Raw genomic sequence first — 16,208 nt, 5'->3', positions numbered from 1 at the left:
ACGTATGTTATGTAAACACTTAGTAAAAAAAGTTCTGGCAACGTGACTTGAAACATGTAGGCTCGTAAGTTATAACGTTTCAAAAAAATGTGACAAAATTTGCGATCACAACATTTGACAGAACGCTTGTATTATGTGGAAGAACGTGTATTCATACCCTTACCAGAACTTTAGCCAACGTTCTTAGAACGTAAGCCTTAAATTCACTGAGATGCATAACGTTACTTTAGAAATCAGTTCAGTTATTGTGTATTGAGTAAATAAAAACAGTACACTAAGTACAGTGTTTGTGTTTATGTTACTGTAATTACCATGCTATATTGGATCTGTCATGTTACAACAAATAAAAGGATCAGAAAATGTAAAAAAAAAAAAAAAAAAAAAAAAAAAGAAACAGGTCTGCGTTTCAAACAATGTAAAACGCTTTCAGAGTCACCATGAACCACTAATTTGGCGCAAAATACGGCTAACATGGTTGGCTATATAGGCTACATTTTGCCTAGACTGATGTTCATTCACCTTTACTGTCTTTACCGTATTATAATGAGTGCACTCGTTTTCTGTTAAAAACGTTTTCCAGCTTCACATCTGCAGACCTTTAGTGATGCTGAAAATAGTTTTTTATCCGCTTTATGTCCAGCACACTTTATATATGCTCTTCCCTGTGAACGTCAGCATGTCGAAACAGGTAAGCCCGGTGATGGCCAGAAACACTTCATTGATCTGATGAAGGTCATTAGTTTTGTTCAGGTATTGTAGCCGGAAAAGGTGGTACGGTACCAGGCAGGTGAGCATGATGAGTACAAAGCTGAGGTTTTTTATTTGGACCCAAAACTCCTGCTGGGAGCGGCTGGCGGGTCCGTACTTGAGTATCATCTGGCGCAGGATGATCGTCTGGATGCAGGCCTGAAAACACGACACGGTGATCAGAAGGATGGACAGAATCATGTTCAGGACGTAAACAAAGGGAGTTTGTAATTCATCCCCAAATTTGAAGCACTGGTTATGTGGTATGTCGTCGTTTCCGTATTGGATCAGCACGAGTGGGAGTATGATGATGAACAGGATCGTCCACACCAGAGCGCTCGCGCCCAGCCCGTGCAGCCGCCTGTAGAACTCAGTCCGCTGCGTTTTCTTGTAAAAATGTAGGAAGCGAACCGTGAGAAGAATGGAGTAGATGGTGAACACCATGTATATATGGAGATGCACCATGGCGCTGACCAGTTTACAGAATTCCGGACCCAGGTGCCATGATTCGGACGCGTAGTAGTAGATTCTGAATGGCACGGTGAGCAGGAAAAGAAAGTGTGCGACCATCAAGTTCAGGAAGGCGATGGTGGTTAACGAGCGAATGTTGGTTTTTAGCAGGCTGATCATGACGCTTAAGCCCGTGATGCCCACCAGAAGCACAACAGTGTAGATAGTGATCAGGGCGTCTCTGAAGGGCTTGGTGATGTGGGCTGGTGGGCTTGAGTTGGTTGTGATTGCGGGGCTGGTGATGTTGTCTACTGTGGTGTTCATCGTCATGGTTCCTAGTAAGAAAACATACTGGAAGACAAGCGTGATCAAGTTAATTAACAGATGCAACATGCATCTGCATTGTTTTTGTCTTAGTTAACCTTTACATTTGTTTACATTGATTTTATTTGTCACAAAATTCACTGACAGCGATTTAACTAAATTTTTGTTAATAGGCTAAGCAATCATTCAAAAAGCTTTTTAATTAAACTTTAGGATAGTTAAAATGGAAATTCTGTAATCATTTACCCTCACGTCGTTCCAAACCTTTAAAACTTTCTTTCTGTGTAATATCACAAAATATATTTAAAACAATGTTCACCAGAGTTTCGCCAAAGTTTACGTTGACTTCCACTGTGTGCAGAAAAAACAATTAAAATAGTTTTGTATCACTGGGGAGGGTTATACAGTTTTGGAACGACACGAAGGTGAGTAAATATCGACAAAATGTCCTATTTTGTTAGCCTACACTTCACAGTAAGGTCTCATCTGTTACTATTAGTTACCTTCATTAGATGGCATGCATTAATAATGAAAAACACGTATAAACCATTTATAAATCCTAGTTAATTTCAACATTTACCAATACATTATTAAAATCAAAGTTGTATTTGTTAATACTATTTAACTGACCTGAGCTAACATTAACCAACAAAGAATCTGAAGTTAACAAAGATTAAGTATTAACACATACCCATAGTATTACTCACTGTTAGTTGATGTAAGTGAATGCATGAACTACTGGAACCTTATTGTAGACCGTTACCAGCTATATAAATGTATTTTTTGAGTATGTGCCAGTTTTACTATAGTGTAGATCTGCAGAAACGGACCGATAAAAAGCCAGTGTATAGGTAAATGTATTTTAGAAATCCTTTTTGCACTCCTTTAAAGTACTTCATGCATTTCTCTGTAGCTCTTTTGAAAGTGCCAAACAAGCTGCCTTCAGAAAGCAAGACATTTCAACTATCTATTTCACCACACAGTGCACTTAACATGTAAAAATGTGTTTACTTGGTCAAATTTAACAGCCTAATGAGACAATAAAGCAAGATACGCACCATCAGAACGGCAGCACAAGTCCACAATGGCAGAGCAGATGAGGAAGTAATGTTGGTTGCGTCTGCTCCTCACTCATTTAGTAACCACCTTTTTAACACATTCTCTCAATGAGGTAGACAATCTGCTGTTTGTTTTCATGGTTCGCACAGTTGCATTCGACACATCAGCTTAGGTGGCCAACCTCAAAAACAACAGTCATGTTGCAAAAAACCCTCAAACAAACCTTCAGATTTTAGTTGTGATAGAAATACTGCAAGATCACAGCCATATGAAATTTTTTTGGTCTCTACATGGAGGAGTCTGAATGTATTGTCATAGTGCCTCTTAAAATTCTGTGTTGGTAGAGACTACAGGTATCATTTAAATCTTAATGGTCCTCAATAGTTTCTAGTCTTAAGCGGACACGGTTTGTGGTTTTCCTTTGTGTGCTTGACACAGTTGCAGGAGGAATGTGTTTAAGTTTTAAATGGACATTGATAAATAGACTATAATAAAATTTGCATATGTAAAAAAAAATTGATAAAATATTCGGTATATGTTGTTATATTATATAATTTAATTCACGTCAATGCTATTAATGACTGTTTTAGCTGCACTACCATTTAAAAGTTAGGAGTTAGTAATATCTTTTTGTGTTTTTTAAAGAAGTCGCCTATCCTCACCATGTCTGCATTTCATAAAATATTGTGAAATGTTATTACAATTGAAAATAACTTTTAGATTTCAAAATGTAATTAATCCGTGATGTCAAAGTTGAATTTTCAGCAGCCTTTACTCCAAGTCTTCAGAGTCACGTGATCCTCCGGAAATCATTTTCAGATGCTGATTTGCTTCAAAAAACATTTCATTTCATTTGCTGACGAAGATCAAGGTCAAAGTGTTGTTGTTTTTTTCCCATTATTATTAAGGGAATGACACTTAATGTAAAGGTTTATTGTAAATAAATAATTTGAGATATTTACATAATATTAAAACACAGTATTATAAAACTACACATTTACCGTAACACCATCTTAGATTTAGATCCCAGTTAAAATCAGCTGAAATAAGTACAGTAACATTCCTCACCTTTGGCATAACTCATACAGTACATAAACAGAGACATAATCAAGTACATTCCCTTCAACCTAAATCAGACTTGTGGCCTTTTTTCCCCTTAGGTCCCAAAATTAAACAACTGTAAATCTGCTGTATGTATTAACAGCAGACCCCTTTCTTTATTAGTTATACCATACCGAGTCTTCCTATTATAAGATGCAGAGTCATAAGTGTTAAGTAACATTGATGTTGAGAAATACCTAGAAACAGGAAGACTCTACGCTTAACATCCGTCATGTTAATGTACTACGGAGTGCTTGTTTTTTGCACCTTAAACATTAGCAGGGAGGTCCCGGTACTAGGTCGTCACCTAAAGTGCATCTTTCGTTTCCATCCGATGAGGATTCTCTTGGAGGTTAAAATGTGGGTCATGATGCTCAGCAACATGAGGAAGATGGTCATGGACATTACGATGACATAGTGACTAATACTGCAACACAGAAGAAACATCTGATCATATTTGTGCATTTACACCTGCGCAAAGACCGACGCAAAACAAACTGAGCTTGTGGTCAGTTTGGTTAAGAGGATGCAAGCAAGAATACAGTTAACCCACCTAGTGCCAATGTCAAGCCAGCTTCCGTGATCTTTTACTAAGAAAAAGAAGTGCTGGTGAAAAAGAACATAGATAAGTTAAGATAATTAGTTAAAAAAAATTGCCATTATTTGTCATGTCCTCTATGTTAAGCTTACCAACGCCATCAAGTCTGAGATGACAAGCACAACGAGGAAAAGGCTAAAAAATAAATGCAGAATTTATGTAAACTCATGCAAAACAAAGTCATACAGCAATCTTAAATACAAACAATATTTTGTTCCACCTGAGGAGGAACATATCCTTGTTTGGACTTTTTTTGTTGTTGTTGTTTTTAACAAGTACTCTAATACCAAAGCAGAGTTGTTTACAGTCAACTGTAAAGTGTCTGTGAAGGGCACGAGCACAGATATAGCAAACGCTTGAAGAAATGGTCAATCTGCAGACAGTGTGGGCAAAAAGCGAAAGACCAGCTGGTTTCCTGCTGTTCTAAATACTCTGCTAAAATTACCTTCGTGATGAGAGCTGTGTTGACACTTGAATGCTTTCGAATGTGCACATCACAATAACAAATGGAATTAACACCTGAAAAAGAATGCTACAGTTAAAAGAAGCGTGATAGCACAAATAGGTGGGGCGCCCATAGCACGGATTAAAAATAAATAAAGTGTCAATCTTTCACTTTATGTAGAGCAAGCGCTATACCTTCCACATCAGCAGGCCGCCCATAATGAAAGGATTGAAGACAGTCAGAAAGCAGTAAACGGAGGATGGATCAAAACTATGAGGGAAGATAAAGGCACAATTCATTTATTGTAGTTTATTTTATAGCACTATTTTACTTAAAAAAAACAAGCAGCTTACCTATTAATTGAGGCAATGTTACCACAGCCAAAGAATGCAATTATAATGAAAAACACCTATGCCAACAGTTAAGGAACTACGTTATTTTAAATGGTGTATGCATTTATCAATAATATAAATACACAAATAAAACCGTCTGTAGTCTAAAAGGATGCAAAGAAGTAAGATCTCCGAATGTCATCCAGCCTCAGCTGCCTGATCTTGGCAATGTCAATGTTTTCAGCAAAATCAGTGCTGGACAGCTGAGAAAACAAACAAAACGGTACAATCAGTGGTGCCTCTACAATTACTTTGTTACATAAACTTTACACAATGCAATATGCTTTAACCAAATGCTTTGGCTGAAGGAAAACCCCTAAAGAAGATGCCCGGAGGAGAAGGCGACCTACCTCAGTCCGATTTGAAGTCCCTTGTGTGTTCATGGTTTCCTGTTCTATGTTTATCCATGCAAACATGAGCCATGACAGCACCGGTGGAAAAAGAGCCTCATACCTTCACAATTTGCAAACCAAATTGCTGTTAGAATAAGGGCTTTCATTTAAAAATATTATTTTGGAATAAATTATAATGCAATTTAGAATATATCTCAACAAAGTATCACATCTTTAAAAATCCATTTGATTTATTAATCAGAACATCATGTGATTTGCTTAATATTGTAGGAACATACACAACGGTTCAGAAGTTAGTAAGAAAAAAGGTACTTCACAATAATAATGTTACAAAAGATTTCCTGAAAATACAATAATAAGAAATGTTTAAATGAGCACCAAATCAGATTATCAGACGACTGGAGTGATAGCTATATTTAGATAGAAACGTTATATTAATGTTATTATTGGCCTTAGTGGGAATATAAGACTTCCTTAAAAATAACCAGCCCCATACTAGTGTATTATTAAATTCTTAATTATTCATTTGAATATTGCATGTAAAACTGAAACCGTCTCAAACCGGTCAGCAGCTGAACTGGAAGCTTTTGCAACTTATTTGCACTATGTGGTCTTGAGGCAACCTCAAGAGGAGAATTTGACTAAAACTTACATGCTGGATTACTTCTAAGCATAGCATGATTAGATTGATGGCAGTAGATTGATGGTCAGTGGGATTTACCCTGTGCTCAGGAGGAGGTAGACACAAACTAAGGACATCAGGATACTCAGAAGTCTGTGAAAGAGCCTGGTGGAACTCAACAATGGTATCAAAAATGAGGAAACTAAATGGAAAAAAACAGTGTGAGATAACAGGGGATAAAGTATGAACCGGATGGAAGAAAAGAAGAAGTACAATTCACTGGTTAAAAGACACGCTTCAAGGATTCATCACACCATTTTCTCACCCTCATATCATTTCAGATCGTTATGACTTTTTTCTGCACTAAAGAAAATGTTTTGGGGTTCCAACTTTCAAAATAACACTGGACCCCTTTAACTTTCACAGAGAAAAAAAAATAAATTTCTCTAAACAATCAGGAAATCATACAGATTTGGAATGTCATGAGGGTGAGTAAATTTATGGATGAACTATCCCTTTAATACGGTGTGGTGTGTATGGGATCAAAGCATCATCGGAATGGAGATTGCAAACCTAGTGTGAGCCAACTAACAAGCTGGTTGAAGAGTGGCAAGCCTTGCTTCAGCTGCAGACTGGAGTGTGTGCTGGTCGGGATGTAAGCACACAGCACCACCTGCATCATCTGGAAACAAATAAACACAAATAAGATTCTCAGATCAGTTTAGAGTAAGCCAATACAGCAATAAATAAATGAATAAATAAAATATCTGGCCAAAATGTATTATAAATATATTACAATTAAAGTTAACGTATTATAACGTTAATGCATTAATTGATAAAAACCGACAATAATTTTATCGCGTGTTAACGCAGTTTTTTATTATTATCAAAGTCCATTGCTCACTGGCTCTGAATGCATATTTTATTATACCTGGTCCCGATCAAATTATTTAGGCTAAGCATCAACATTCACAAACCACTGTTATATATTAACAGAAAAGAATGCAACAAGCTCGTAATCATGACTTTATAAGTTGGAAATAGGAAGTTTCTGATAGCACGTGAAGACAGCAGAGAAGCACGCGCGAGTTCTACCCGCCCATCAAGTGTTGTCCCGCGCCCCGCTCTGCTGCGATGGGTCCCGCGATCGTGCAGGTCTAGGAAGACGCCTGTTATAATGTTATGATCGAGGCTCTGGACTTCTCTTTCTATAACAAGCTATAAAATATTTTCTATAAAAACATTAATGTCGTGGAAGTGACAAATAGCTTGTTTTATAAATAATTGCTACCATGAAAAAGGAACACTGCTGTAAAAAGCACCTTATTTATTTTAAGTGTTTGCAAACCAAATGTTATTAGTAGGCCTACTTTTAAATGAAAAAAGTGCACAATACACTGCTTTTGAATGCATTATTAGTTTTGTGCATAACTTGCAATTAATCGCAGAAAATAATGTGATTGATCGCGATGAACTAAATGCAAGTGTTAAAAGGACTAGCCTTCTAGAGATCAAAACTAGATGTTGTAACCACTATTTAAAATGTGATTAAATAATTAGATTTTTGAAGTTAGAATCTGAAATTTGATTCACCTAAAATCCCAGGGGGTATGTCAAGTAAATATTTTATGTGAAAGGGATTTGGCTTGGAATCTCACATTCAGCTGCTGTTTAGAGCAGAAACTGACCTCAAATGTCGGCACCAAAATGTTAATGCTAAAAATTTCCTGTGAGAGTGAAAAAGGACAAAAAAAGAAAGAGTCAAAAATGACCTGGCAGATGAACAGCTGACGATCCCTTCGGATCAGAGGAGAGCATCTCCATGATGACCAGAGGTATGAGGACGAGCTGAAGAGGGTCAGCACTCCAGCGCAAATTCTACAGTAAAACACATTCAATTAAGAAGATAAGCCTTCCTGACACCATTCAGCATCACTAATTAGATTGTATAAAATGTATTTAACAGGTTAAAAGAAGAAAATATACAAATGATTGTGTGTGTAACAGGATTTGGCATCAGTAAGTGAACAAAGAGTGCTCACACATAGTTAACGTTTGGTTCCCGTCCCACGACGGGCAACAGTGGAAACACAGCCAGAAAGAGACAGCTCAACATCCAGTTCAATGACCTGAACTACAGTAGCATAAAAGACAAAAACAAGTCTTAAAAAAAACACTCCTTTCAGGCCTCAAACCAGAAGAAGCCCTGAGAAGGTCACCTTACTTTTGCTTTAGTGTAAAGGCCAGAAAGCACAGGCCAGAGTGCCAGCACGATCAGCCCCAAGGTCAACATGGCCCGATAGAAAAAACTCACAACCTAATAAACACCAGCAGAGAGGAAATGAATTGAAAGAAGTGAAAATAGTTAACACCTCTAATTACTACTAAGTGCTAAACACTCAAACAGGACAACAATTCAACGAATCAAGCACTTACTAGTAACTCAATTCCAAATGTAACCAGTAAAAAATATCCAAAGCATTTGCTGAGCGGTAATGAGGGTAGTGATCGAATCAGACTGGCAAGAGTTTCAAATCTGTGACAGAGAGAAAATACACAAACTTTAAAAATCTAATTGGGGGGGCTGGAATAATGTTTATGACTTATGTGTACCACAGAAGCTTGCGATCTGCAAGTGAACCACTCATTAAAGTGCAATCTTGCATGCAATGAAATTGCTTTCATTGACTTTAACTGTTCCCTGCTGGTGGAATGACCTGCCCAACTCAATCTGACCATCAAGAAACTGCTAGAGACTCAAGTCTTCCATCGACATTTGACCTTCTATCACTAGAATTCACTATTCTATCTAATATTTTCTTTTATTTATTATAAAAAACACTCTCCATTTTTATTATATCTGATAATCTTCTTTTATTTATTATAAAAAATTTGAGCCTTGGCACTTTTTATTCCATTTCAATGATATCTTCTGTTTTCTTTTTAATTCTTAAGAACATGACCCTCTAACGCTAGCATTCTCTGTATTCTATTTATATTCCATCTACTTGTTCTTGTTATTTAAAAATAACAAAAATAAACTTTGACCCTGTAACGCTAGCATTATCTATTCTATTTCTTTTCAACTTTTTATTTAATATTAAAAAACCTTGCTATGTGTACTGCGTTCGACATGTCAAAGCACTTCTATTGTTGCTCTTTTGTTGGTTTGATTGCTTCTATTTTCCCCATTTGTAAGTCACTTTGGATAAAAGTGTCTCCTTAATTCTTTAATGCAAATGTCAATTTATTAATACATTTGAATACGATTAACAAATATGGATTTGTTTATGGAAGCATTTTTGTGAAATGCATCTATTTGCTTATTCATCCTTGGTCATGTGAATAATATAGCAAATTGTTGGGCCTGTTAATTAACATTATAGATACACAAAATATATCAGTATGGCAATGATTTTTGGACATCATTTTATATTAAATGGTATATAATGGACATACATTAAAGAATACTGGATATTTAATTTCCCATGCTCTTTTCTCCTATATTAAGTACCTTTGCCATCATATGTTAATCATTTAAAAGTTAATCTTTAAAATTCAAGCTTTAGAAAATCTCAAAATAATAATTTAATAAAAACAGGGATGAATAACTTACTCCCTCATGACAGAAAACCACACGGCCACAGGGAGCAAGCAGTAGACGTAGTATGTCCAAGGACTGGACTGGACCATCAAGAACAGAGCCACAAGCAGACCTATAGATAGAAATATCTGGCCCAGACTCCTTTCTGTTACCTTGAATTCAACAGATTCAAACAGATACAGGAAGTGACATTTATTTTAACATCTGTTTAGTTTAGTTTTTTTTACAATAAACCACTAACCTCATTATTAGTGACGATGACCATGACCTACAAACATGCTACACGCTGGACTTCAACATCCCCTGCTTACCATGTGTAAGTAAGTTGGAGGTTTGCGTAGACTAGCATGTGTCTTCAGGATGAACAAAACCACATAAGAGGTCCAACCAATAAAACCCAGAACCACACTGCTGCCAAGGAAGAGTCGGTCATACGTGTGATAATAGGACAAGCCCTCCATGGCCTGAACTGTCAAATCTTTACAATAACTGATCTATGGAAAAAGATAAACAGAGAAAGACATGGCAAGACAAGATCAAGATGATCAACAAGTCAGTTTGGTCAAGACAACAACCAATCAACACTCACTGCTTCATCAAACTGCCCTTTCTGGATCAAAGTTCTTGCATTACGCACAAAATCCATCTGTTTAGAGTCAGTCAGAGGCCTAGAAGTAAACAAGACAATCTTACAACTCGATCTGACCTTACCAGATTTATACCAACACCTTCAGAACACTGCCTGGAAAACAAACTCAATTCAAAAATCCCTCTTTCCCAAGGAGGAAAGAAGTCATACAGGTTTGAAAAGACATAAGAGTGAGCAAATGATGACTGAACGTTTGTCTTTAGGTTAATTATGATTTTTACTCACTGGTAGGGTGTAAACAGAAAGGATAATGTTGTTTCTTTCTTCTGGGCCATTTTTACCTGTTTGTTTAATAAACAAAAGATTGCTGGTTATTTTTTAATTAAAACAGACAGAATGTCTCAAAATGTACTTTACCTTACCCTGAATTGCTCCAAGATCTGAATTGCATTTGCATATATACTCTCAGCCTTAAAGTGTTGGCTGTTATTCAGGTAATTCAGCGGTAAGACACCCTGTGATGCAACAAATGCATCAAAAAAAAATTATTTATCAAGTGCTTTCATGTCTGTATAGCAGTGTGATATAAACTCGTGATCTGAAAGCTCTGGCAATCATGCTCACCACTGAGTTCACAGGAAAGGGAACTCCTATAAGAGATGACATAAGTGGAGCAATATCAGCCTGCAAAAACAAAACAAAAAATCAGATCAGCTCCTGACATTTATAGACAGAAAACGAGACAGAAAATCTCACCTGATTGACATCCGCTCTCCTTAATGTTTCCAACCCCCATTCTGAAATGTATGAAGGGTTAAAGAAATGTTGACAAAATTAATTCCATGATGTAATTAGGTTTGAATATGGAAATAAAGTGGTGTGAGACCAATAAAGGACATTAAACAAACCTTTTAAATAATTATCATCATATTTGTGAGAGTCCTCTCTATGTGCTGTCTGAACCCCAGCGCCCCATGCTACCAGTGGGGTCAGCGTCTCTGATGGGTGTCCCGCACCGTGAGATCCTATAAAACATAAACCCGTATACTGCACTGAACAGATTTATAACTGATAAATTACCTTTTCTACACTAAATGTTATTTTGTAATGCTGACTTGAACTTGAACTGTAATATAATTCAGGTGAATGTTATATTATTCTCAAAAGATTGGCTTCATTCAGAGCGATGAAAGTAATTTATTAAACAAAGTTTCCGGTCACAGATTTTTTACGTTTTAAAGTCTAGGTCAGAGATATTTTACCCCAATTTGTCATGCCATGGTCGGATGTAAAAATATAAGCCGTTTTTCCATCATGCCCATAAAAGTCGTCCATCACACTGACAATTTCAGCGACACCAGAATCAACAAGGCCAATGTTCTCTAGATATTCCCTGTAAGTGAAGAAATCCCAAAGAAAATATTACATTTGAGAATATGACAATGGTAGGAGCTCCACCTAGTGGTGCATCGTATGTCAAGGTGTTCTGAATAAATGTATTTCTGTATGTAAATTAAATCATTTTAAGGTATCTCAACACATAATACTGCAATCCAATTAATTTTTTCTTCCACATTTTATAACAACCATTGCTTCAAAGTGGCTTTATATAAAACAGTAAAATAAAATAAAAACATAAAAGGGAAAAAGTGTTGTTAATGACATTACAATGTTAATGTGGTGAAATGTTTTAACTTACTTTGACATGGGCCGGTGGGCATGGCCATTGGTGTCTATCCCCAAAAGATGAAGGAAAAACACATTCTGTTCTTCATGTAACATATTCAGTAGAGTTTCATTGCTTTTGGCAACATTGAGAAAATCCTTAATAAAAAAAATAATAATAATTATCTTATTTATTACAAGATAATTTCAGGGTTTCAGACCTTCTAAAAATATTTTTAAATAAAGTAATACTTTTTTAAAAGTAAGGATTAATTAAATTGATTAAAAGTGACAGTAAAGACATAAAAGGTTAAAAAAAGATTTTGGTTGCACTTTATTTTACAGTTCGTGTACTTACAGTGTATTTATCTAATAAAGTTCTGTGCCCGGTTGCATGAAACTCCTTAAGTGAGGGTTTCATGAAAAAATCCCTGAGGTAAGGGATTTCATTAAGAGCGTTGCAAGAAACCTCTTAACTGTCACCCTTACCTAAGTGTTTTTCTAAGCGTTTCACAGTAGTTTCTGACAACATACGGCAAAGATCGCTGCGGTTGCTAAACAGTGAACAGAACATAACGAACCACAAAGCCAAACCCTTGCTAAAATCACACTTGTATTGCTATGGAGAGCACAAACATAACAGAAAACTAAAAAACGTAAACCAAACTGGACAGAGGACGAAAAGGCAATTATTGTTTTCGTAAGTGGTTATAATAATAATAATAATAATAATAATACTTTTCAGCCTTTCATCAACCATTCATCGTCTCCAAGGGATTATTACGATCATTAAAAACATGCCTTGGTATTTCCTCCTCTTCAATTAACACTAAATCAGCCATCGTATTTGAATTTAAGTTGACTTAAGGGAGCTGTTTTGGTCCCTTAAATTTATTAAGGTGAAATGGTCACTTTGTAGCAACGCTTAAGGGAAAACTTAGATAATTAAGGGGAGAAACTTAATAATAGCCTTAAATTCTTTAAGGAAACCCTTTGGGTTTATTCTTGCAACCCAAGTTTCACTAAGGGTACCCTTACCCTTATATCTAAGGGATTTCTTAGCTTAAGGAGTTTCATCCAACCGGGCACTGGTAATACAAGGTAACTACATGGGGTAGGGTTAGGTTTAGGGGTAGGTTCAGGGTTAGTACCTAGTTAATGTAATTACTATAATAAGTATATAGTATGTACATGAGGAACAGGACTGAAAAATAAAGTGCTACCAAGATGTCTATTTCAAATAAATGCTGTTATTTTGAACTTTCTATTCATCAAAGAATCTTGAAAAAAATGCATCAGTGTTTCCACATAAATATTAAGCAGCTGTTTACAACAAATGTTTAAAAAAAACATTTTATTAAAATGGTTCATGTGACTGAAGACTGGAGTAATGGTCTGGACTGCTGAAAATAAAACAAATTACATTTTAAAATATATTAAAAAAGAGAAAATTTAATTCATAATTATTTATTTTTATAAAATATATCACAGTTTTTACTGGGTGTGTGTCTAGGGGTGTGTGTGCACGGTTGAATTAATATGAAGTCACAAAAATGCATGCATAATTATTATCCAAGATTTAGGAAATGATTTATATAAATTGTATTTAAAATAATTTGAGACAAAGCATGTTGTTCTGTTCAAGTCTATGATTTTTTGAATGCCAGACTTCCAAATTTTGGGCCACGCTTTACTAAACATCACAAACAGTGAATTGAAATAACAGTTGTGTTTTTTTAAGTTTAGTTCATCAAAAGTGATTACGTAAAACTCATTCAGTATCCTACCTTCACTTCATCAAATACCCATGTATCAAGTCTGGATGCATCAGTGGAGGCGAAGTCCTCCCGCTCTGAAGGGTAAGTGTAAGTGTACACATGGTCTCCAGTGGCTCCTACAAAACACACAAGCTAGTAAAGCTATTAGATAAAGTCACTGTACCCTCATAGTTCTATTCACAGGTGTGGAGTTATACCTTTAGCAAACATCGGTAATATGTCAGGGCTTCCCCAACACCAGGTATGTCTGCTCTCATTAAAAACAGAATCAAACTCCACCGGATTCTCTTTCCAGCCTGTGACCACAGAATAAGAGACACATTATTGAATTTGCACATGTACAGGTTATACACAAAAAAAAATGTGACTGCTGCTTACCCTTGGCAACAGCACTAACATCCTCATAAAAGCCCGCTATTAAAGCCACATGACCTGGCCTTGATTCCGTAGGGACTCGCGTGTGAGACACCCCCCATGTGCCGCTCTTCTCAATCACACTCCTTATAACAAAAAACAATAAGAAGCACAAGTTAAATGCAGTTATGAATATATTTTTGTTGGAGGCACACATGCATACCAGACAGAAAATCTAATTCCATTATTTTAAAATAATGTAAGGGTTTTTTCTGTTTATAATATGGAATCCATGTAAAAACATTAAAGTGTCCTTGTTTCTAAAGGAGCATACAATTAAAAAGTCTAAACGGTGTTCTTTGAGATTAAAACGCAATATTATAACAAAAGTATGCAACTTATTTTTATTAGTGTGATTTATTTTCTGAATCATTCTATCTGCAATCATGAAGGATAGTGAATATTTTAAAACAATAAGCATTTAATCAGTAAAATTAGAGACTGAATTTTCAGAACTACATCCGTGAATGGGACAAGCACATGCATGAGAAGATTATTCCACGTTCATCACCTTAGGTAAGGAGCCCTGCCTGTCCTATTGTCAAAAAGACTGTCGGCTCTCAGACCATCTGCCACAAAGAGCACCAGGCGCTTGGCCGGAGGGGCCAGAGGGACACGTTGTGGTGTCATTCCATGGACAAGAGGGGACGTGAAATAGATGTCAAATATTGAGAGAAAGAAGACTATGTGGACAGTGAGTCCCACGATGAAGAATATCATCATCTTCATCTTGTCCGCTATCCGAACTGTGGCACTGATTTAGAAAGAGAAAGAAAGACAAGAGAAAATATGCACATTTGAAACGCATTCATTTATATTTAAAATTATTTTGAGTTTTGTCTTAAAGGCATGACCTTAATATGACCACATTCAAAATGACTAAATAATCCATAGCCATCTCAGAAGTAAAATTTGCTAATATTTTTACAATAGTATGAGTGAATAAAAAAAGTCTTACCTTTTTGCTTATTTCAAATTAAAACTGAATAACAAAGTCGCTTAACTGATCAGTGCACCAGTCGTGTCAATGAAAGCACCCAGCAGAGCGTGAGTGACCGTCAGTCTGCGAGAACAGTCTCTAAACAAAACGCCTGCTTCACTCTGGCTTTCAGTATGTTTTAGCGTACTGTTGATGTCTTCTTCTTCTTTACCGGCGGATGGTATCCACTGTTGATGTCTGGCGAGCAACTTGGCTTCTGACCTACTAAACCAAATAGTTTGTAAGTAGATTAACGGAGAACTTTTCCTCACTTCCTTGTATTAGTAACATTTGAACCGGAAGTCATGCAATGCATTGTGGGAAATGTAGTTTACGACCGGTGAGCTTACCCCCGATTGAGGAAAAGAGAATGTGTTTTTAAACGACATATATATATATATATATATATATATATATATATATATATATATATATATATATATATATATATATATATATATATATATATATATAAATTTAATTAGCTTTAAATAATGTCAGTGATTTTCCGACCATGAAATTAATTTAAAATTTGATTATACCTTTTTATGCAAGTCTTCTAATTTTTACAGGAGCATACATTTAAAAATTCCAAATTGCTCTTTATATTTTTATATGATGTAATGATTGTTGCCTTTTTCCTTCACATTTGCAAATTTTATTCGTCACATAGTAGTCCAAAATAATGATGAATTGTAGTCTTTCCGGCCATGTTTTTTTTAGATTAAAACGATATTCAATTAACCAAACAAACAAGTAAATAGATAAATATGATACTGTACAAACATTAAAACAAACATTAAAGAGCAACAGAAACGTTCAAATGCAACAAACGAGAAATTAAAAAACATAGCGTTACATAAAATAAACGTAATCATAATAACGTAAAAGATAAACATAATACATTATATATATATATATATATATATATATATATATATATATATATATATATATATATATATATATATATATACTGACAAAAACATACTTTAAAAATAATTTAAATTAATGAAATGAAAAACAAATAAGCAGGGGGAAAATAATTTATCAACAAGTAAAGTCGAGTTACTTTGACTTTTATTTTG

The 16,208-nt window shown here is 35.5% G+C and overlaps 2 protein-coding genes across 4 annotated transcripts; both read right to left on the bottom strand.

The window, feature by feature from the left end:
* Positions 1 to 113: 113 nt before the first annotated feature.
* Positions 114 to 3,228, bottom strand: LOC127946263 (probable G-protein coupled receptor 141). The gene is made up of 2 exons (XM_052542726.1): positions 2,580 to 3,228; positions 114 to 1,548 (listed from the first exon to the last, which is right to left on the bottom strand). The coding sequence occupies exons 1-2, from the start codon at positions 2,580 to 2,582 to the stop codon at positions 631 to 633; spliced, it is 921 nt and encodes a 306-aa protein (XP_052398686.1). The 5' UTR covers positions 2,583 to 3,228; the 3' UTR covers positions 114 to 630.
* A 272-nt stretch (positions 3,229 to 3,500) lies between these two features.
* pign (phosphatidylinositol glycan anchor biosynthesis, class N) lies at positions 3,501 to 15,425 on the bottom strand. 3 transcript variants are annotated; one of them, XM_052542717.1, is made up of 29 exons: positions 15,100 to 15,425; positions 14,653 to 14,895; positions 14,106 to 14,227; positions 13,925 to 14,023; positions 13,737 to 13,843; positions 11,984 to 12,108; positions 11,547 to 11,677; positions 11,193 to 11,309; positions 11,041 to 11,081; positions 10,909 to 10,968; positions 10,707 to 10,799; positions 10,570 to 10,625; positions 10,285 to 10,363; positions 10,007 to 10,189; positions 9,708 to 9,847; positions 8,528 to 8,627; positions 8,316 to 8,408; positions 8,134 to 8,225; positions 7,864 to 7,969; positions 6,665 to 6,773; positions 6,191 to 6,293; positions 5,467 to 5,569; positions 5,233 to 5,319; positions 5,078 to 5,133; positions 4,919 to 4,994; positions 4,725 to 4,798; positions 4,372 to 4,414; positions 4,235 to 4,287; positions 3,501 to 4,108 (listed from the first exon to the last, which is right to left on the bottom strand). In XM_052542717.1, the coding sequence occupies exons 2-29, from the start codon at positions 14,868 to 14,870 to the stop codon at positions 3,985 to 3,987; spliced, it is 2,790 nt and encodes a 929-aa protein (XP_052398677.1). In that variant the 5' UTR covers positions 14,871 to 14,895; positions 15,100 to 15,425; the 3' UTR covers positions 3,501 to 3,984. The 3 variants fall into 3 exon arrangements, with proteins under 3 accessions (XP_052398677.1, XP_052398678.1, XP_052398679.1); XM_052542718.1 differs by having other exon boundaries at positions 15,146 to 15,425; XM_052542719.1 differs by lacking the exons at positions 14,653 to 14,895; positions 15,100 to 15,425 and having other exon boundaries at positions 13,737 to 13,859; positions 14,106 to 14,150.
* Positions 15,426 to 16,208: the final 783 nt, after the last annotated feature.

This window comes from Carassius gibelio, chromosome A24 (assembly GCF_023724105.1).
Source record: "Carassius gibelio isolate Cgi1373 ecotype wild population from Czech Republic chromosome A24, carGib1.2-hapl.c, whole genome shotgun sequence".
NCBI classification, from domain to species: domain Eukaryota; kingdom Metazoa; phylum Chordata; class Actinopteri; order Cypriniformes; family Cyprinidae; genus Carassius; species Carassius gibelio.
This window is presented reverse-complemented; position numbering and strand designations above follow the sequence as displayed.